The sequence below is a fragment of the Ostrea edulis genome, chromosome 5 (assembly GCF_947568905.1).
Source record: "Ostrea edulis chromosome 5, xbOstEdul1.1, whole genome shotgun sequence".
NCBI lineage: Eukaryota > Metazoa > Mollusca > Bivalvia > Ostreida > Ostreidae > Ostrea > Ostrea edulis.
Window position 1 is genome coordinate 94022480 of NC_079168.1, and position 24007 is coordinate 94046486.

Genomic DNA, 24007 nt, shown 5'->3' on the forward strand with positions numbered 1-24007 from the left:
TGTACAATTTTTCTTTTCACAGAAGGAAATGAAATCAATCATTGATATATATATATATATATATATATATATATATATATATATCCTCTTCGTGCCCGGTGGTACATAAGACTGATACCAGATCCCTCCATTTGTTTCTATCCATAGCCATCTTTTCTACTTCCTTCCAGGTTTTCCCCATCTTCTTTATATCACTTTCTATAGTCCTTCTCCATGTCTCTCTAGGTCTTCCTCTGCTTCTCTTTCCTTCTGCTGGAGTCCATTTAAGTGCTGTTTTTGTGATGGATTCATTTCCTTTTCTGATGACATGACCAAGCCATCTAAACTGTCTTTGTTTAATCATTGTGATTAGATCTTTCTGCCTATATATATTAAAAGAAATAGAATAAACAGTACACAAAGTTAAAATTTTAACGCAAGCGCTTTCATTTTATAATCCTCAGGCGTTACATTATATATATGTGTGTGTAAATGTATATATATATATATATATATATAAAGCACAAACAAACAATTATAACACCCAACCTTACGTTTACCCCTAGGATCTAAACGATACATGTGAAAATCAATTAATTAATATATAAAGCACTAAATAATCACAACTAGGTACTGAAAATTTTCGCCCTAGCCCGGGGTCGAACCAGCGACCTACGGCACCCACCACCTAGCAAGATTGTCAAACCAGTGCGTAAGTCCACTCGGCCACAACGACTTCCCTAAAAAGGAAGCTTTGTTATGCTCCTAAAGCGCTACTTATACACACTGATGCAATCCCACACAGTCGCTGTGTCATTCAGTGTTTAAGATATTTTATAAGGAGAGTGGATCTCTCGATGCAATTGTATAGAATATTTAATATAAAGCACAAACAAACAATTATAACACCCAACCTTACGTTTACCCCTAGGATCTAAACGATACATGTGAAAATCAATTAATTAATATATAAAGCACTAAATAATCACAACTAGGTACTGAAAATTTTCGCCCCAGCCCGGGGTCGAACCAGAGACCTACGGCACCCACCGCCTAGCAAGATTGTCAAACCAGTGCGACTGTGTGGGATTGCATCAGTGTGTATAAGTAGCGCTTTAGGAGCATAACAAAGCTTCCTTTTTTATCAATCAAAATTTCTTGATTAAATAACTAAAAATGTATAAAGTTTGTACATATAATTTTGAAATCTGTTAATAGAATGCATGTTCAGTGGGAGTACAATGTACTGGACGGAAACCTCATCAAAGGTCCAAGAAAATACAAACTAAAATAAAGCAATGAGAGAAAGGTTAGTATCTTTGTATTTCGAGTCTTTATTGTTCATTGTAAAGAAATAAGTATAGATTAAAAATATCACCTCATTTGCTCCTCAGCTGTGCAGTGTGACTTTCGAGGTGATAAACGTGTCTTTTTTTAAATATTCATAACTGCTCGTTGAGACAGCAGGTACATAAATTATTCAAATTCATATTACTTTCAGATACTATAAAGCCTTGCAGAGTTGTGAGTACATCTACAATTAAGCAAGGCGATTTCTCTGTTCCCTCCAGTGAGGATGAAAATGAGGACAAAGGAACAGACAGAGAATACTGCCCGGAGTCAGCTGATGAACTTGAATCATCAGAAATGTCCTCCAATGATGGATCCGACCAGTTAGTTAAATTATTGCTTAATTCTTTTTTTCATTTGGCATATTGATTTATGTGATATATATGATATAAAAATATATTCATTTAGAGATGACAATCCATGCCAAAAAACAGATAGGAAGTACATAGTATCTGAATCCAAGTTAGTACAATTGTTTTCAATTTGTACAATTTGTGCATCTGCCACACGTTGCCAAATTAAACAAGTTTTAGGCACAATGATCAAGATAGACCAGTTCTGTGGTATGTGCGGATTTCAAAGAACATGGGACAGTCAGGAAATGATTGGAGCCCTACCGTCTGGAAATCTGTCCTTGTCGGCAGCCATTTTATTTTCAGGTATGTTACTTGTATGAATATGATCATTCCTGGTAAGTAAAAGAAAATATGCTTAAACAATGTATTATTATTCCTTATTCATTAGGCCTCATACCAAGCAAAGCTCTTCGTTTTATGGATCATATGAATGTTGCTACCATAGCATTAAGTACCTTCCATCAACACCAGAAATATTATCTACAACCAGCTGTGTCAACATTATGGGAAGATTTCCAAAATAATTATTTTAGTCAAAAGACAGAGCAAGGTGACTCCTTAATACTGGGTGGAGATGGCAGGACTGATACTCTAGGACACTCTACTAAATATGGCAGTTATGCTATGCTCGACATGGATCTAATGCTGGTCATATATATTCAACTTGTGCAGGTTTGAGTTTGATGAAGAGAAAATTGTATTATGATTTTGTTTAGTGAAAAAAGCTATATTCATCTATCATTTTTATTATATGTTTTTATAGAGCAATGAAGTTCAAGGTAGCTACCACATGGAAAAGGAGGGGTTTATTAGAAGCATCAATAACATCGAGGGGAAAGGATTGAAGATAGAGAAATTAATAACAGACCGTCATCTTCAGATCCAGAAGCATGTCAGAGAAAACATGCCGAATACAACCCATAACTATGATGTGTGGCATGTTGCCAAAGGTACGATTTATAATATCTAATTTTGTCTTAAATGATATTGATATACATTTATGCCATTGTATTTAAATACACTGTAGTAATAAGAAATACAAACAATAACTAATATACCATAGAATTATTTGTTATCAGGTTTTAAGAAGAAATTTACCGCTCTATCTAATATTAGGGATTGTGAGTCCCTGCAGCCTTGGATCAAGAGCTTATGTGACCATCTTTACTGGGTTCCAGCATCAACTCCAAATGGTCATAGGCAATTGATGCTGGAGAAGTGGCAGTCTGTCTGTAATCATGTTCAGAATATCCATGAGCATGATGTTGACATTTTTCAATCTTGTGAACATGGACCGTTGGATGAGCAAGAAAGGCGAAAGAAATGGTTAGAAAAAGGCAAGTATTTAAAGAAATATTTCAAATCATAATCCTGCAAAACTAAACTATGCAAAACCCAAATGATAATTAAATTTTCTGTAGGAAGCAAAGCCTGTGTTAAGCTAGAGGAGCTTGCAATGTCCAAACAAATGCAGAAAGACATTCCAAAACTCTCCCCAGGAGCCCAAACAGCAAGTCTGGAAGGCTTTCATTCCGTAATCAATCACTTTGCTCCAAAAATGTTTGTATTTTCATATCATGGGATGTTAAGCAGGTAAATTGTGAATTCACATCTGCTTGGGAATTGTGAAATATACTAAATTCAGTCAGTAATTATAAATAACTAGGGAATAAACAAACATCTTATTTATGATTTTATTTCAGATTAAAAATTGCTGCCCTTCATTACAATGAAAATGCTATGCGATAGCAAGCATTTACCAAAGATGGACAAGCACAATATAATATTGTGTATCCAAAGTTCAAAAAGGGTGGATTCACAGTTCGCGAGGTGAAAATAGGTTGCACATGTGGTAAGTATTATTAACAGAGTTATTTATCTAATTAATCTTCAAATTTATAGTACATTGTATTTATCATTATCAACGTAAATCTTATGTGTATATCTTGTAGGTTATGTCAGCAAGCTTATGGACATTGTGTTTTCCAATGCCAGAGAAACTAAATTAAGTCATGTAGAAGTGGACGGAATTGCAGCGCCTCCTTCTCTCTGCAGTTCATTTGAAAAACCTGACAAAGCGTCAGCGATTCTAGAGATGACATCGCGTTATACTAATAATAGACAGGCCGAAAATCATGAAATGGCTGATGATGGTTGCTGTTGATGGTTAATCGTGATCCTGAAAACCAACATAAGCATCTTGGGGTGAAGGAAAACGACTTGGTATTTGGTTAACAGCACATGCTGGCAAAACCACCCTCACATGCTTCACAAGGTATCCCCATGTCCATCTCACGAGCTGCCTGTAGCTAGTATACCTATATCGTCTGAAAAGGACATTAATTATTCAATTTTATTCATGTTTGCTAAAACGATTTAATTAATATTTTTACTATTATTTATCATAGCAACTTACTCTGGAGCATTCAGGATTTCGTTATTGTATTGTTGCTTATACTGGTTGTATGCTGTGGCCAGTACATATGTGTTCAAGCATACTGGGTCGAATCCCTGATGATCTGTTATGCACTGGACACCATCATTTTCCATAAGGTCAGATATAGCCTTCACTTCTGTGCAACATATACATTCCTTGGCTGAAGGCATTGGAACACACTGACCACAACTGCACCTGCCATATCATATGTGTTTAAAATGTTTGATATATTTTGTGGCATTGTACATATTTGGTATTTCATATGCAATGATGCATTCATTGTATTTATACTTAGTCATATTGCCCATGTCTTTCATGTTGTTAACTCATCTGACATAAATTGAAATACAATACGTATATGTGTATAATAGGAGGGGGTTGCATGTCTTCGTGAACAAACTGTCAGTAAGGTATATGTTATATATAATTAAATTCTAAAACTAAAATGTTCATAATTCATGGTGATTACGTATTCCTTTAGCATATAAACTTGAAAAAGAAAAAGAAAAGAACAGTACCAGTCTGTGTTGTTAAGCCGACTATCGGCAGAATTTCCGTCATCCTGGCCATGCTGAGTAGGACTTTCTAAATCATTTTCATCAGAGTCCGATAAATATGGCTCAAACTGATATGGAGTCACCGCAGGTTTCTCCAAAACAGTTTCTAATTCCTCTTCAAAGCTTGAAGATTCACAGGAAAGCGATAATGATAACTTTGAAGTTTCAGAGCAATTAGAATCACTGGGCGATTCAGTCATTCTCACTAATGTGACGTCACAGAAGGGGTTTCCCAAAATACCGGAAGTCGTACTTGACCGAGTTATTGATTTTTCAACAGGTGTGAATGCGTAAGTTAGATGACCCAATACTCGGGTTTGCACGCGTTTTTTGAAATCGGGTTTTCGACTACGTCTTTTCAGACACCTAATAATATCATTCACGTTCATATCTAAAAATGATGGATAAGCTCTTTAAAGAGAAGCAAATCAGGGTTACGGTTAGATGTACACACCACATGAAGAAGATAATGGTATATTGCTACATAAATATGGGAAGTTGACGACGGAGAAGTTGAAATCACCGAGTTTGTCATAAAGTTGAGGTGTGAGTTTGTCGTTAATATATACTTTCAATAAAATATCTAAGTATGAAGCAGAAGTGGACGACTCTGTGCTGTCTTTTATTTCGAGTTCACTGGGATATATAACTGAAAATTGTTATTGTTAATAGATAACATATCGTCGATATATATAAATGTCGATTTGAAGGCAGCAGCAAGAAATGTTTTCTTCTCAAATAGAAATTTTTGAATAAATTCTGCTTCATACGAATTTAAAAACAGGTCAGCTAACAAAGTAGCACAATTCGTGCCCACGGGGACTCCAACAGACAGTTGGAAGACCTGATCACCAAACACCACGAATATATTGTCAATGAGGAACTCCAGCATATTTTAAATTATAACTTCAAAGTACTTGTGCGTGGAATCAGAGTGGTGTTGGACAAAGTAATGTTTTGGATGACTGATCACTAGATATGAATATTTCCGTTTTCCATTTTTGCTGACGAGACAACCCTAACCTTATGTTGTTGAATTGAGAAAAATGTCTAAAGTCAAGAATTTATAACAACAACAAAAGCTACATAAAGTTAGTTACCTTTATCATAATTTGTTAAATCATACGATCCACACAAAGAACATTACCGAGATACGCCTACAATATCGTCAAATTAGCGTAAATTAAACAACCACTCATGCATGCATATTAACAAATGAACACACACACACACACACACACACACACACACACACACACACACACACATATATATATATATATATATATATATATACAACAAGCACACATGTTGGACATTATATTCAAGTAATTATAAAAAAAGCATGCTCCAAAATCGTCAAATGTGACGCTGCATGCTGGTATACTTCACGTAGCGCTTTTGAGCTTCATGAAAAATATACTGGCGTGAAACGTATATTTATATTTTTTCACCTTGGGCTCCTGATCCCAACTCCGACATGTTGAGGGATCTGTGATTGTCCTACTCTTAATATGATCGATGGAATGCTCCAGCGATCTTTCAGTGAATGATTCATTCCCATTTACATGACCTTCAGAGATGTGAAGCTTACATTGATGATACTATCATCTACAGCGACAAGAGAGGAAATTCTCCGAATCATGCGTGCATTGTTTGACATTCTGGCAAGAGAAAGCGTAACAGTGAACCTTTAGTGAGTATTTAGGTCATAAAGTAGGTCAGAGTTGTGTTACCCGAATTATGGCGAAAGTGGAGGGTATATCAAAGTTCCAGATTCTTACAAAGAAGGCAGAGTTTTTGGGCATGATAGGTTTTTACAAAAGATTTTATCAAAATTTTTCTTCAACAGTTGGTCCACTTAACAACTTATTGCAAAAGAGAGCTAAATATCCCTCAACTGATTTGATACACAGGGGATTGTTTTGCGTAACTCAGTTCTTAAACTGCGACAGGCTACTTAAAAATGTTAATTGTGCAGCGGTTTCAACAGTCTCGTTTAAAGTCAGCATTTTGAAAATTCTATGGTCATTATAACGATCTAGTTTATCAATACAACCTATCATTGGGCCAAATGCTGTCTGACGTGTTTTATACCGATTGTTAAGCCGTTCTTGGCATGCTGATCTTGACTACGGATAACTCCTTTTACCTGATCGGGATATATGACTCACGGCAGGTGTGACCGGTCGATAAGGAATGCTTACTCCTCCTAGGCAACTGATCCCACCGCTGGTATATCCAGGGATCCGTGTTTGTCAAACTTTCTAATTTGTATTGCATATAGGAGTTATGAGATTTGATCACTGTTCGATATCTTTACGTTTCCTTTCTCAAAATTATCAAACACAAAGGTTGAATTTGTCACATTGAAATCCAAGCATACTCAAGTTGTACGGGTATTCGAACTATGACCCCAATATGAAGTATAGGGGAATAGGAGTGATATGTAGCTAAAGTTAATCAATTTTGGAGAACTTCTAAAGTACGTATAGTGAATTTAAAATCAAAAACATTCCCAAAATCAACAGCAATACGTATTATCATTATTTTATTCATTTATAAAGCACAAAATTACACAATTTATATAGTTTCTATGCGCTGTAAATGTTTGTGTAAATAATCAATAATAATATACCAAACAAAACCTGCAAGAGGTATAAAGTAAATGATAAAACAATAGAAGGACATGTTTGTGATAGTCAAGGTGGGAAATTTCTGTTGCATTGAAGACCTTCGCACACGTTTCCTGGTTGAGATGGTGTTTCATCTTGGAGTTCTCCTGATGTTGAAGTACATCTTTCTTACTTTGAAGCTGACTTGTATTTCCATTGATAAGGTGGCGTCTAGGGCAGCACCGATACTTGGAACAGTAGACTTAGGTGTCAATATTGCCCCACCTATCTTCAGACGGACGGACCATTATCTCAGTATTACTTTTCAAACGTATGACACGAACATTCCGCACGATGAAATGAAGACTGTTTTTTTTTTAAATATCACAGCCAGCTACTTCTTCAACAAATACGAAACATAGAAATATTCATATCTTCTGATCAGCCTTTCAAAAATTACTTTGTTAAACACTGCTCTGGTTCTTCGGACAAGTACTCTGACATTAATGTTAAAAAGAGTTCCTCACTGACAATATGTACTTGGTATTTAAAGATTAAACCATTCATCAGTCTGTTGGAATTCCCATGGGCACGAATTATGCTCCTATATTAGCCGACGTGTTTTTGTATTCTTATTAGGCATAATGTATTCAAAAGCTTCTACAAAAGACGAAAACAATCTCTAATTTTCTTGGCCTTCATCGCAACATTTTGGTAGCTCGACGACGTTTCATCTATCAAGTCTGCTCATTTTCATTCATATTTGATTCGATATAGCCATGTGAAAATTCCGAGAATCCCATATCTGCATCATGTATGGTTAATTTATTGAACATATATGTTAACGACACAATGATAACTCAACTTTATGAGAAACGGGGTGATTTCAACTTCTCCATCGTCAACTCCCATATCTATGTAGCAATCCATGTGGTGTTCATATCTAGACTGATTCGAAATGCGAGAGCATGTTATGCCTATGATCAATTTTTAAATCGAGGCAAACTACTGACAAGTTGATGTTACATAGGGTGTCAAAAGTCTTAGGATATATCGAATCGTGATATGAATGAAAATGAGGATTGTTTGTAGGTAATGTTATAAAGAAGAATATTTCAAAAGATGTTTCCTACGTTGATCCCCCTATTGTGGTCCATCCTACTCATGTGGGTCACGATTCTAACACACGTGAATACACTGTATGTCAAGAAGCTTTCACGTAACTTTAAACCTTAAGCTCATGTGTGGTAAAATTGAAAGCGAGACAATGCACTGCATGTATTCGTTTTTATACTGGTGGGCCTCAACGATAAGCACTCCCCCAATGTCTGGTATAGTGTTGAGACGAGAACTACAATAATATGGGTTGGTTGCATATAGTTTAACATCCTGCTCGAGCAATTTACTGAAAATTACATGTACTACATAGAACTAATAATAGATGATATTGTTTACTTTCGTGATGTCCAAATTTATTTGTGTGTGGCATGGCACGTGAAGGTACAACATATTGGGAATGTTAACGCAAACTGCTACAAATTCCTGTTTTAAAGTTTGAACTTCCGGATGTCAATAGAGATTTGTTTTACCAATATTCCATATAAATAGTTTATATAACGAGTTTAATCCTAGGTCATAATTATTGCAGTCTTAGATTACCACATACGATGGATATTCGATAAATGCTATTGAAGCTGAGTTCTGGAATTTTTGTGTGGAATTGTTTCAACCAATCCATTCTAAGCTACACGGAACATTACCAAGTCAATATAATTTCCTGTGTCGTCCCCATTCTGTTATTCAACCCTCACACACAATCAGAGGAGTCATATCAGGAAAGATGAGATTTATTTTCTACCTCGTCTGTGTTCTTGGTGAGATGTAAATCTAACTTACAAAAATGAACTGACTTAAATGATTTAAGAGTCTTTTAAAAATGTATTTCTTGTTCCCTTAGCAAAGAACAAATCAAGCAATGTTTATATCATTAGATATTATGTACGCTGCTTTACGTAATAAGTTTCAACTATTATCATTCAAATTGTAGATTATTTTACATCAATATTTTTTTGTTTTTTTTATTATTTCATTATCTCCTTATTGATTCAGACATGTTTTGTTTGATTCGAAATGCTTTTGGAGGATTATAAAACTATCAGCATTTCACATATTTGATCTAAATTAATTGTCATTCAGCACATTCCCTATGTTTTATCAAGATATTCTATTTTTGATGACTTTCAGTATCCGTGTTTTCGTATGAATCAATGCAGGCCTCTTACAACAGTTGGCAGAATGGTTTACAGAACTGCTTGGACAATGACAATGGCATGCCTGTAACTGCTGAAGATGTCTCGCTATTACAGAATAACTCGTGGGTGTATGCTGCTGAGTTTAGGATTAACACAGGTTGGTGTCCGAATCCATTCCATATATATATACTGTATAGACAAAGCAGGTTAATATCTGAATCCAGTCCATACGTACATTGTATTAACACAGGGTAATGTGTGAATCCATTCGATGCATGCATTGTATAGACAGAACAGGTCAATGTCTGAATCCATTCCATGCATGCATTGTATAGACAGAACAGGTCAATGTCTGAATCCATTCCATGCATGCATTGTATAGATAGAACAGGTCAATGTCTGAATCCATTCCATGCATGCATTGTATAGACAGAACAGGTCAATGTCTGAATCCATTCCATGCATGCATTGTATAGACAAAACAGATCAATGTCTGAATCCATTCCATGCATGCATTGTATAGACAAAACAGATCAATGTCTGAATCCATTCCATGCATGCATTGTATAGACAGAACAGCTATGTCTGAATCCATTCCATGCATACACTGTATAAACAGAACAGGTTGATATATGAATCCAGTCCATGCATACACTGCATATTCAGAAGTGAATTCATGTACATGTCGACAGGGGATGCTTTCGATTCCTAGGCACCTGATCCCACCTCTGGTCAAGGTTTGCCGAACTCTCTATTTTGTATTGTTTATAGGAGTTATGAGATTAGTCACTGTTCGTTATCTTCACCTTTCATTTATTTATGTGCAGTTTTACATTCAGTAAGTCATCGCTCATGAGGTTTTCTAAATGTCATTGTTGATAATCAAAGTTGTATCGGTGTTATCAATAAACATAGGGAGTATATCTCAAGCACGAGGGGTGTGTAGTATACATGTGTGGACGTTGAGTGTATATTATATAAGCATGCTGCTTTTTAAGATATGATACGTCCTATATTTTGTTGTGAGATACATATTGCTTGTCGTCGATATGATACATATGTCATCAGATGACCATTTTTCAGAATTACTGTACTAGTAGAGTCCTCCCGTGAATATCAACTTTCCAACGCAAATTCTTCATTAATATAAAACCAAATTATAAATACTATAAAACGTTAGGAAATCAAAGCTGAAAGGTACTACCTGAGGTAAGTGACATTTTTGGTTTTGTCCAATCTAAATGAATATTTTGCAGTAACGTATGCAACAAAGGGTGGTGGGTGCTGTAAGGGGAAGGTGACGCATGATTCCCTTTTTGTGCGCAGAACATAGAAACAGGTGTATTTATAATATGTCATACAAAATATATATATAAATAATCAACTGTCAGACTTCATAACTTTATTAATGGAGAGTTTTGAATCGCCAGTTCGCGAAATTTAGCAATCTATCCCTGCATATCTGTACACACCGCCCTCTCTATTAGAGCTCCACCCCTAGGAGTATCTGTACACACCACCCTCTCTATTAGAGCTCCACCCCTAGGGGCATTCAGTGAAACCATTTACATATCTGTACACACCGCCCTCTCTATTAGAGCTCCACCCCTAGGGGTATTCAATGAAACCATTTACATATCTGTACACACCGCCCTCTCTATTAGAGCTCCACCCCTAGGGGCATTCAATGAAACCATTTACATATCTGTACACACCGCCCTCTCTATTAGAGCTCCACCCCTAGGGGTATTCAATGAAACCATTTACATATCTGTACACACCGCCCTCTCTATTAGAGCTCCACCCCTAGGGGTATTCAATGAAACCATTTACATATCTGTACACACCGCCCTCTCTATTAGAGCTCCACCCCTAGGGGCATTCAATGAAACCATTTACATATCTGTACACACCGCCCTCTCTATTAGAGCTCCACCCCTAGGGGTATTCAATGAAACCATTTACATATCTGTACACACCGCCCTCTCTATTAGAGCTCCACCCCTAGGGGCATTCAATGAAACCATTTACATATCTGTACACACCGCCCTCTCTATTAGAGCTCCGCCCCTAGGGGCATTCAATGAAACCATTTGCAGGGATTATACAGAATGCAAAACAATATGACAAAAAATAAATTTAATTTTCAAAAGGACATGTGTCATGTTTGTTGCCAGTGAATACAACTTTAAAATTCATTTTCCGTTACAAACTTGTATAAAATGTCAGTTGTGCTCATCTTTTCCTGTAATTTTACCAGGAAATATGATGTATAAGTTATCTTCCAAAAGAGTTCAACCTCTACTTAAATAATTCAGCCAATACTTTTATCTGGGTAACGTTATTAACAAGTACAGTCATTTAATGTTTTGCTTACTTCTCTATACTATGGTTTATGATCTTTGTGGTAACTTTATTGTGTGATATTTGTATAGTATGGTGTGATGTAACTTTAGATGATTAAAAAGAGAACATGAGGAAATGTTAAGTTGTTGGTTGCATATTATTTAACACCCCCGCTCGAGAACTTTTCACTCATGTGGAAACGTCACCATTTCCGGTGAAGGGCTGCACAATTTTGGCCTATGCTCAGCGCTTACGGTCTCTGAGCAGGGAGGGGTCTTTATAGTGTCACACCCACTATGATATGGGGGATCGGTTTTTTGATATCATCCGAATGAGGATCCCATTTAGTCGTCTCTTGCAAGCAATGTTCTATTCTAACGTTGATCCCTACGAGACTGAAATCTTGGCCTAATTTCTGAAGTAACTGTTAATTAACTAAATCTTTAAATTGCCCCGTCAAAATTGTATATATGAAAGGCGACGATAGCAAAGATTGACAATTCTCATAATTTCTGTAAGCAATACAAAATACAGAGTTGGGCAAACACGGACCTTAGATGAAAGGTTGGATGGAGTGCCTAGGTGAAGTAGGCACCCCTTATCGACCGGTCACACCCACCGTAAGTACTATACCTTGATCAGGTAAACGGAGTTATCCATAGTCAAAATCAATGTACCGCGAGCGGCCTAACAATCGGTATGAAAAACGTTAGACAGCATATGGCCCTATGCTGGGTTGTATTGGCAAATTAGATCGTTATAACGACCATGAAATTTGAGAAATGCTGACTTTAAACGAAACTGTTAAAATCCCTGAACCATCGACATATTTGTCAGTAGCCTGTCTCGGTTTAATAACTAATCATCTGTAGAACAAACTCTTTCGTATCGAATCAGTTGACATATATACACACCATATGCAGGTGATAATGGAATATTGCTACATAAATATGGAAAGTTGACGAAGGAGAAGCTGAAATCATCCTGTTTGACAGAACGTAGAATTGTTAGATTGCCGTTAATATCTATTTGCAATAAAATATTTAAGTATGAAGCAGAAGTGGATGAATCTGTGTGTCTTACTTCGAGTTCACTGGGATATATCGAATCGTCATATGAATGAAAAATATTATTATGTCGAATTGAAGGCCACAGCAAGAGATTTTATTCTTCTCACATAGACGTTTTTGAATAAATGTTGCTTCATAAGAATATAAAAACAGGCCAGCTAACAATGGAGCACTATCCACGCCAATGGTAATTCTGACATACATAAGATGAATTTGACTCGCACACGGGTGTGGCCGATCGATAGTGGATGCTTACTCCTCCTATATACCCGATTCCACCTCTGATATAATCAGGAGTCCGTGTTTACCCAACTCTCTATTTTTGTATTCCTCGTGGGATTTTTTATTACTGTTCGCTATCTTCGCCTTACATGTAAGTATAATAGATAATACTTTCATTTGACAATGCTGTGGTATGGTAAATCACGCGTTTTCTGCGATAGGTATTTATAGTATTATTTATGTTGTAAAAGGTTAGCATGAAATGATTGTACGTATAGAAATTGCTTTGCATAAACTATTTGCGTTGATGATGTGACGATCCTTTTCTTTCTCAATACGCAATCATGCTACATTGCAGTATGGATTATAGTAAAAGTATCATCCAATATCGACATACTAAATGCATTGCAATGTGTTAAAAACTTCATACATTTGTTTGACCTACGACCATAAAATATAACGTGCGGTTTTTGAAAAGATTAAAACCAAATCCGGTCTAACATTTTTTCTTTTGTTTTCCTGAATTGATTCTTTACGTAGATGATATAATAATATGTGCCTTTTTACAGTCTTTTATAACTAGAGCATGAGAATTTTGAATTAAATATTTTAAATGCAGTTTTAAATTTTAAAAATATTTGACAAATGTTGTTTTCAATGAACATTACAATGGATAAACAACCACGTGAAAAATTTATAACCGGTCACTATATATTGAAATCTACTGACTCTTACTTGCAGGTGGTATTATCATAGTTCAGATGAGGAAGGTGGAAGATAACAAGATATGTAAGATTTCGTCATTTTTATCAGTTTCGCATGTCGTGGTAATTTGACAGTGCAATGCTTCGTACGCGGCTATGTGTAAAAATTAAGTCATGATCCTGTTTCCATTCAGTTTAATTTCAACATCAAATATTTACTACCCTTATTCATAAATCATAACAACATATCTATAGATAAATGTTCCAAAACTTGCGTATTCATTCTAATAAAGTATATATCACGCCAAAACTGTCTTGCTGTATTTAAAAAAAAACAAACGACAGAAATATATCTGCAATGACCTCCATTCCGCATCTAAATAAATGATAACACACTGATAATAACACAATGAAAATACAACGCGTGTGCGTGTAATAAGCTAAATGGGTTAACGGGTGGATGAAAAACGGTGGGCCGTCTTGAGCTTGAACGACGAGAAACCGAACCTGCTAGTCATGTCGTATATATAACCCGCTGTACATGTATCGATACGCATAACTTAAGTATATAAACTATAAATAGAAAACCACGTGTTCAAAGACAATAGTGAGATTTTATTAATCTGGAATGAATTTAAACGTTTAACATAGGAGAGTGACTGTTCCTTCGTCAAACATGAAACTTTAGAAGCGAAGTACACGAGTCTGTCGGACATTATACGATAAAGGACACTGTTATATATTTAACACGATGCATTAATTTGTTCAAGATTTGAGTCATTTCACCTACAACTGGTCATATATTTAACGGTGAAACATTCTGGTCATATATGTAACAGTGAAACATTCTGGTCATATATGTAACAATGAAACATTCTGGAATGGGACGTAAATATCTCCGTTTTTCGTTATTTCACAAAGAATATAGTTTGAACGTGTTTTATTGACATCAACTATCAACAAAAGAATTAGGATAAAAGTTAAACCACCTTACTAATGCATTCTCCAGTTAGTAATTAGTACAAGTATCACGATGACATATAAAATGTATTGAAATATAGTAACAGTTTCCTATTATGATACAATAAAGATATGTTGGAGGTGGAGGGCAAGTGAATTGGGTTGGAGACACTCGAATCCTGTATTTCGTCCGTATAAATGAAGCTCACTGTATGCGTGCAGCTATTTTTTGTAAAGATATATCTTTATATGTGAATCGTTTGGTATTTGTAATGTATTTGAAAAGAAGCAGTTCTAGGAGATGCCCTGCTACTCCAAACGACATTAGTGTTACTAACAGACTTTTATGCCAAACTCTTATCAAACGCTTTTGAAATGTCGCAATAGACTAAACATTTGTTTTCACCATTTTCCCTGTTTGCAAATATATTGTGATATATTTCTATTAGTTGATGGATAGTTGAATGATTAAGCAAGAACCCAATTGCATATTATGTAAGAGAGAATTGTCTAAGGCAAAATTATGTTAAAAGATGATTTTTTTTCAAATGATTTCCACATGGTGCTTAAAAGTGATTTTGGCCTATAATAATATGGTATATGTGTATTTTCTTTCTTGTATATTGGTATTATAGAATACAGTATTAATTATAGTTCGTAGAAGGCCTTGCAACATTACATGTACTGGTACATAATTTACATAGCTTTCCGTATCAGGCAAAGGCCACTTAATGTCACTTAAAAAACAACAGGATCGACGGTTGATCCACTTTACATCACTTCAACAGCCATTTAGATCGGTGGCTGATCCACTTAATATCTCTTGAACGGCTATTAGGATCGACAGCTGATATAAGGTCATCAATAACTTGATGCTTAGTCATGCTGTTTACATAAACCAATATTTCGTTGATAATAAATTTACGTTGTTTCTGTGTATTTTGTTTTAAAAATAAGGTATTTAGGGCTTTATGGAAAATTTGATCGCGTATCAGCGCGTCCCAATAGAAATTTTAAAATGATATCTTATAACTAATATTTACATTTTTGATCGATAGTCAAATGTTGCCCACTTGTGTGAACAGCAAGTTTTTGTACATTTCACATTGTTGACCTACATAACGCTTCGTTCAAAATGACGAAAACACAAAACAAAGTTCCATCAAATGAAGAACTATTTTAATCATCAAGACACTGAAAAGCAATTATATCAACACCGACATATGCATTAACCCAGGAGCATATAATTAAAAGCTACCTTGTCTAATTTGGTAATTTTGGAAAACTGATAAAAAAGTAGGCCAACTGTGAAATGGAGTGCGCAACGTTACAGTTTTGATGCACCCTTTCACCTAACCCTAACCCTGAAAGTTGAAGACGCAGCTGTTAAGACCGACTTTGAAAGACATTCTACGGACATTACGGAGTTAACAGAAGACTTAGGTTGAGAAACATGAATAATAGGGCGGTAGTCGTCATGTGTAGACAAATAATTTATAGACGGGACAGAGGACGCAGATGAATCTCCTTAAAGAACTGACATCTCAAAGAATGTGGAAGTGCAGGAAGGTAAGGAATGGTTTTTATTTGGATTTGTAATTGTTGACAAACATGAGATCACTGAACGCTTCTGTTGACTTGATAAATTTCTATTACAGGTTTTCAACGACGCCTCGAAATCGGTGCCTCGGCATAGCATGATTTGACGTGCTTAGAAACCGTTATCACTGTTGTTGCACGCAGGCGGTGCGGTGTGTAGGTCTAAATGCACGCTGACGACTTACAAATATTGGCCATAAACCCTGTGAATTACCTCTTTGCTAAAGGCCAAATGTCTTGTCTAACAGAAGGTACAATTCCGCACCACCCACATCAAACTTGCCAAATGTTTGCCATTGATTACATAAAGTTGACCAGAGGTCAGTGTAGTAGACAGCCATAAGGAGGACATTGTTTTACAGAAATGTTTTTATTATTGATGAAAGTCCACTGTTTGGAATAGAAATAAAATCATAAACACATCTTGTGATGTTGATTTCATCTATTGATAGATTTTCTGTAATAAGCAGAAGTAATGGCTAGATTTGTATTGCCTTAGTAAGAGTATTACCACTAACCCAATTTTAGCAAATGTTCATACGCATAGCCGTGACCTCTATTGACCCCATTTAGGCATTTATACAGTTATAAATACGTAATGCTCGTAATAGTGTTATATAAGAGAAAACAATTGAAAATGTAAATATATGAGAAATAAATTTTATGACGGGATGACCTGCAATGCTTCACGCCGGCGAAAAATTGCAGTTCAGCTCCTCAATGAAATTTATTTTTTTATTTACATTCTACTTTCGTTTATGTCGAATCCCAGTCGTTAAAACAGATATATTATATTTATCAAGATTCATTTAAGCATTGAATACAATGCAGCATATTCAAGACGAAATGACTATCATTACAATTTGCAAAGATGTCAAAGGCATGGAAATTCGAAATATACATATGTGACGATAAACACGCCTACCTTTTAACTTGAAATAACACCTACCTTTACAAAATGTATAGAATGAATCCTAGACAGCTTGTATTATGGAGAAAACTTGACATTTTCTGCACAATGGATGATCATGACAAGATGGGAGATGTGAGGAGCAAAGGGTTATGTTACAATGACATGGGTAACTACTGACAACTTAAAAAGAGAAGTGGGTGCTTAGTAACACGGAAGGATTGTATTGTATATTTCATAATAACTGATAAATTTGGCATATAATTTACAAGGCACTACATAGTACATACCCACCGTCTATAACTATAAGTTAATTTTGTGCAATTAAAATCACACCACAAAATTAACTAACAAATCAGAGATGGCTTATGTAACATACAATCTAAAATAGATAAATAGAAGTAGAACAAAGACGGTGGGTACTTGTATGCATGGAACACACAGACACATTTATCATGACACATAACCTCTTTTTCGTGCGGAGCCATAATATATCTATTCTCTTGATTATATGGACCCACAATATATATGTTTAATATGCATATAACTAGTGACTGTTGGACCGAGCGAAGTATGAAATGGTTATTGACTTGTCCCAAGTGATAATAATAATTCGGTAAAGTACGGTAAATTAGAATCCACTTAGAAATAAATAATATGCATGAAATCCCCTTTGCGCTTATCATACAGTAACATTTAAAGACAAATATATGAGGATAACAACAGGATCGACCTATGCATTTATTGCGGGGAATTTAACGCCAGCCGACGTAAACAGTGCATTGTAAGGTTACAATTACCCTCCACTTTTTTCCTTCCAAATCAAAAACAAATCATCCCGTATTTTTTAATTTAAAGGACATGAAAAACTAAACAATAATAATAAGCAAATTTACTTGGGTAAAAAAAAGTGTAAACATATGTCTATTTTGATTTAAAGAAACATATGATTTCGTTCATCTATTAAGTCGTATTACTGTTTTTCTATTTAATGATTTGCTTAAAACTATTACAATGATAATTATACCATTCATTTTCAACAAATTGAGTGTTTGAATTCCAAATAACACATCAGAGTATTGTATTTTTGGCATTCCAAATTAAAACACGAATAACCGTTAAAGTAACGGATGACACAATAATGGCGGCACCCATATGGATAACAAAATGTTCGGTGAACGTACGTAGATATTAGATCATTTCTTTTGCAGATTTTGTCATTTTTCATTTTACATACGTGTTACCTTTACAGCATTGTTTCGCGGACGGACCTTTGCCCGAGCTTTGCTCGGTATAACATGCACCTCTTGTTCAAGCGGGTCCACATCATATCTTTCTTACAAAACATGGATCATCTGCTTGTGTGAAACTACAATTTATTGTTTTAGAACACGTGGATTTCTTCGATTGATGAATCTATTAAATAAATCATAATATAGTTTGAAAGACCGTGGATTAATGTAGGTAAAATTTGTTGACTTGCATATCATTCTACATGCATGTTTTATATTGTTATGCAGTGATAACAAATAATTCAATCTATATGTATCTAAGGCAAAGAGAATTGCAACAAGACTTGTCAAGCCTGTGATACAGATTTTGTCTTTAACGGCAAGAACAGATCGTCCCTAAGAAGTCATCAAAATACCATGGATCATGGGATACATTACATTATGAAAGATTCTCATTTCGATGGTATGGATACATTATCTAATCTCGAAGCGTAAGATAGAACATCAGCTATAACTTTGTTTGATTTACAAATATCTATGTTCATTATCTGATTGAATAACTCTGCGCTTTCTGATTGACCGCGACCAACAATTAGAAACGAGACAAAAACCGACGCTTTGAACTACACGTGCCTTCAATGTAAATGTAACGTTTGATTTGTCTAACATCGGACCAACATAAAATTGGGAATATCCAAATTGATAAGATTGGTAAGACATATGCTTACTCCAACTAGGCACCTGATCCAATCTCTGATATGTCCAGGAGTCCGAGTTTGCCCAACTCTTTATTTTGTATTGCTTATAGGATTTATGAGATTGATCACTGTCCGTTATCTTTGCCTTTCAGGTTTTAATATTTTGTAGTTTAATGAAAACCAGCGTCTCTATTAATTTTAGCTAAGTCTTGCATCGTAATAATAACAATCTAGTTTGCCAATATAAGCTGTCATAGGGTAAAATGCTCTCTGACGTCTTACATCCTTGTGAGCTCGAAATAGAGGACACCATAGAGTCGTCCACTTCTGCTTCATACTTAGATATTTTATTGAAAGTACACATTAACGGCAAACTGACAACTCATCTGTATGACAAACGGGATGATTTCATCTTTCCCATAGTCAACTTCCCATATCTGTGTAGCAATATTCCATTATCACCTGCATATGGTGTTTATATATCTCAACTGATTTAATATGCAAGAGCTTGTTCTTCGTATGGTCAGTTTTTAAATCGAGGTAAGCTACCGACAACCAAGTTGATGGTACAGGGGTTTCAACAGTCTCGACTGAAGTAAGCATTTCGCAAATTCTATGGTCGTTATAACGATTTAGTTCGTCAATACAACCTCGCATTGAGTCAAATGCTGTCTGACGTGTTTCATACCGATTGTTAAGCCGTTCTTGGCACAGTGATTTTGACTGCAGATAACTTCGTTTACCTGATCAGGATATAGGGCTTACGGCGGGTGTGACCGGTCAACAGGGGATGCTTACTCCTCCTAGGCACCTGACTCCACCTCTGGTGTGTCCAGGAGTCCGTGTTTGCCCAACTATCTATTTTGTATTGCTTGTAGGAGTTATGAGATTGATCACTGTTCGTTATCTACACCTTGCATCCCGATTGTTAGACCGTTCTTGGCACACTGATATAGACCACAGCTTTCTAGGTTTACATGATCAAGATATAGGGCACACGGCGGTTGTAACCGTCGACGGAGGATGGTTACGCCTCCTAGGTGAATTCCACTTATGGTATATTCAGGTGTCCGCGTTTGCCCAACTTTTAGTTTTGTATTCTGTATAGGAGTTATTAGATTGACTATTGTTCATTACCTTCACATTTTCATTGTTACTAAAAAGATACGATTTCTATCGCAAAATTGAGGAACCATTGTTGAAGTACAGGAACATCGATCCCGATATAAATCTTACTAAAGGTATCGTTTGGTATATGCAATTTCTAGTAGCCGTTTTTATTTCTAAAATTATGTAATCATAAAATAGACAAAACCTTCTAATCAGTTTTGCCTAGATCGTACAACAATTTGTATCTGTATCACGTTAAATTATATAATATTCAGCTCAGAACAAATCAAAGTAAAGCGAGCCAACCAATCATTGACGTCTTATCCACCAATAAAGCTGACAACAGTTGATTAATTTAGTCTAGAAACATCCATACCTGTGGCGGGAATGTTTCCTTAATATAAAGTATCAGTCTTATTACAGATTATCCAGATCCTGATGAATGTTTAGAATACGAATTTGCTGTTAGAAAACTGGTAGCTAGAAACTGCAGTGACTTTCGTCAAGTTCAATGTATTAACGGTAAGGTATATCTCCCCCTATTCTTATAAAACTTTGTTTGCAATAACCGGAATCGTGAAATTATAATTATATGTTACTAGCTTGAAAATACGGATGTATATTTAATTGCTGTTATAAAATTTAGAAATCCATTTCAAAATTAAGGATTATCTCCCTCATGCATAGCTCTTATCCTTGGACGAATTTGGCTCCACTTTTTTGGGACGCTGTTTTTGGCTATATTTAGCTTTAGAACTTCATACTTATTTCGGATTTCAAACATTTCGGTTGAGCATCACTGAAGAGACATTATTTGTCGAAATGCGCATCTGGTGCATCAAAATTGGCACCGTATAAGTTTTACATGTATAGTTATTTTGTAAAATCAGTAACCGCTTTTTGTCTGTAAAAGGTCCCAGAGAAGCTTATGTAATGACGGCGTGTTATCAGGTCTCAGGGGAGGAATCATGCTTACCAAACATTGAGAGATTGATGACCACTGATAGCTACGGTAACAATGTGTTATATCACCTACGGAGAATTATTCTTCACTATTATGCACCATAATATTAAATTGACACTTTGCGATTAGGATGATATTGTCTAATAGCACGTCCCAAAAACTATTTAAATATTTCAATATTTCTAAAAGCCATATTGAACCCAAAAGTTTCCCATGAAACCATTTGGTTTTGCATTATTCGTAAATATTTAATTAGAAATTCAAGTAAAAAATGCTCAAAAATGCATTACATTAAAACCGATTTTTATTGGTACATTTCATGTATTCCTGACCATTTTATCTTATAGTTTCATCAAATGACAGAAAATGTCACGTAAAAAAAAGCAAAATGCTACTTCATTTGATGCTTAAAATATTTTGGGTATCTTATGATCTTAAGTCTGCATCGTAAGCAGATTTTATGATTAACATTGAATGACATCATACCATTGTAGGCCCACAGGAATGTAGATTTCCAGCCTCTTGTCTCGAGGGATCCTTTTGCCAGATCATTCTTACTGGAGGGATTTTGTTTATAAGTACCATATTCAGCATAGTTTGTACAAAATGGTAAAACTTTAATTCTGCGGACTAATTACTATTTCAAACACTGTAAAATTGATAAATGTAAAACAGATAATATTGGATATTTCAGCTGCATTAAGTACCAAGTTAGAAGAATGCTGAAGAACATAAGACACGAGGAAACCACAACAGATCAAATGGACCCCAAGATAAAAATATATACCTACAACTATACTGACGAGCATCACCGCGCCACCCACAGCACGAGTGTCTAATTACAGAAAACACGACAGATCGAGATCTCAAGATAAATATCTATACTAACGAGCATCACCACCCCGCCCACAGCACGAGTGTCTAATCATAGAAACCACGACAGATCGAGATCTCAAGATCAACTATACTGACGAGCATCACCGCCCCGCCCACAGCACGAGTGTCTAATTATAGAAAACATGACAGATTGAGATATCAAGATAAATATCTATACTAACGAGCATCACCGCCCCGCCCACAGCACGAGTGTCTAATCATAGAAACCACGACAGATCGAGATCTCAAGATCAACTATACTGACGAGCATCACCGCCCCGCCCACAGCACGAGTGTCTAATTATAGAAAACACGACAGATTGAGATATCAAGATAAATATCTATACTGACGAACTTCACCGCCCCGCCCACAGCACGAGTGTCTAATTATAGAAAACACGACAGATCGAGATCTCCAGATAACAATACTCACTAGGATCTCCGCCCCGCCCACAGCACGAGTGTTTAATTATAGAAACCACGAGAGATCGAGAAAATCTCAAGATGGATAACTATACTGATTAGCATCTCCGCCCCACCCACTGCACGAGTAATTAACTATAATTCCAATATTATTGAATACAATTGTTTTGATTGGACAAAAATAAATCTCAACCAGAATTTACACATCTGTAAATCCAAAAACGCTATGTATACATACACGCCTGATAAGGAATAACAGTGCAGGGAAAATATTCAAATGTTTAACATTGATAATATATGTATAAACTCAGGACATTTTACCTACAAACTTAAAATAAAAGTAGTGTGCAGTTTAATTTAGCTTGTGAGTAAAATGTATGGAGATTACACATCGATTTTTTTTTCAAAACGAATGTTTAATCCTATAATACAAATCATCTGGTTCTAGAAGACAAATCATGAATGCAAAGATTTCAGATGATTGGCGTAAATTGAAGAGAAAAAAACTTCATTCTGATCAATGTAATGGAAATCGCAAATAAGTTGAAGGAACCTGTGAACAAGGCGGAGGGAAGACTGCTGGACAACTCCCCCCCCCAGACAACTCGCCCCATTGTTGGGACAATTCGCCCCCTCTCAGGACAAGTCACCCTCTCTCAAGACAAGTCGCCCCTTCTCTTGAGACAACTCGCCCCCAATATTATATATGAATATATTATCACACTTTATTCTTATTTTGTGTTTGTACTTGTACAAAAATTTACACTATTGACTGTATAAAGATACGTCTCTTTATTTCATACTTTTACACAAATGGTAAATTCTAATACACAAATCTAATTAGTGTATTTAAGAAAAACTAAAAAAAATTTCATACTTCAATTGATTAAGAAAATTGTATTTACTGATCTTCAGGTAACTGATTAAGTGTCCCCAATATTGAGAACAAATGGGGGTTGGAGGGTGTTTGTGTGTGTGCGTATTTTATCGATACAGTGTGTATACTACTTAAGTGTAAATGTGAAGCATGAATATTCTGATACATGTAATTATCTTTTAATTCGTCTCTCAACTAATTTTCGTTGAAAATCAAAATTCCCAATTTCGAAATTTTATAGCGGCATTGTTTCAGTGCTTCTTTTTATGGAGCGATTTCAAAGTGAAAAGTACTCTGATGATAATCACTTTAACTTTGGAAGTAAATATATAACAGCTTGGGGGGAATCAAACAATTAGATTTAACAACAGACGCAGATTACTGATAATTATTTAGTTAATACTCTCCCTACCAAACGCTAACTTGTTTCCGCTGAAATTATATATCTTACATGTAAATAAAAGTGATGA

General features: G+C 35.6%; 2 protein-coding genes and 1 pseudogene across 2 annotated transcripts; 2 read left to right on the forward strand and 1 right to left on the reverse strand.

Annotated features, from left to right (window-relative positions):
• The first annotated feature begins 1198 nt into the window (after nucleotides 1–1198).
• Nucleotides 1199–3551, forward strand: LOC130055051 (uncharacterized; annotated as a pseudogene).
• Nucleotides 3552–3789: 238 nt separating this feature from the next.
• LOC125649310 (P2X purinoceptor 7-like) lies at nucleotides 3790–4879 on the reverse strand. The gene is made up of 3 exons (XM_048876753.2): nucleotides 4641–4879; nucleotides 4102–4317; nucleotides 3790–4012 (listed from the first exon to the last, which is right to left on the reverse strand). The coding sequence occupies exons 1-3, from the start codon at nucleotides 4877–4879 to the stop codon at nucleotides 3853–3855; spliced, it is 615 nt and encodes a 204-aa protein (XP_048732710.2). The 3' UTR covers nucleotides 3790–3852.
• A 4037-nt stretch (nucleotides 4880–8916) lies between these two features.
• LOC125650502 (uncharacterized) lies at nucleotides 8917–23016 on the forward strand. Its single transcript, XM_056139337.1, has 8 exons — nucleotides 8917–9168; nucleotides 9539–9703; nucleotides 13926–13973; nucleotides 18912–19052; nucleotides 20821–20919; nucleotides 21311–21409; nucleotides 21856–21970; nucleotides 22056–23016. Exons 1-8 carry the CDS (start codon nucleotides 9135–9137, stop codon nucleotides 22198–22200), a joined length of 846 nt encoding a protein of 281 aa, XP_055995312.1. The 5' UTR covers nucleotides 8917–9134; the 3' UTR covers nucleotides 22201–23016.
• The last annotated feature ends 991 nt before the right edge of the window (nucleotides 23017–24007 follow it).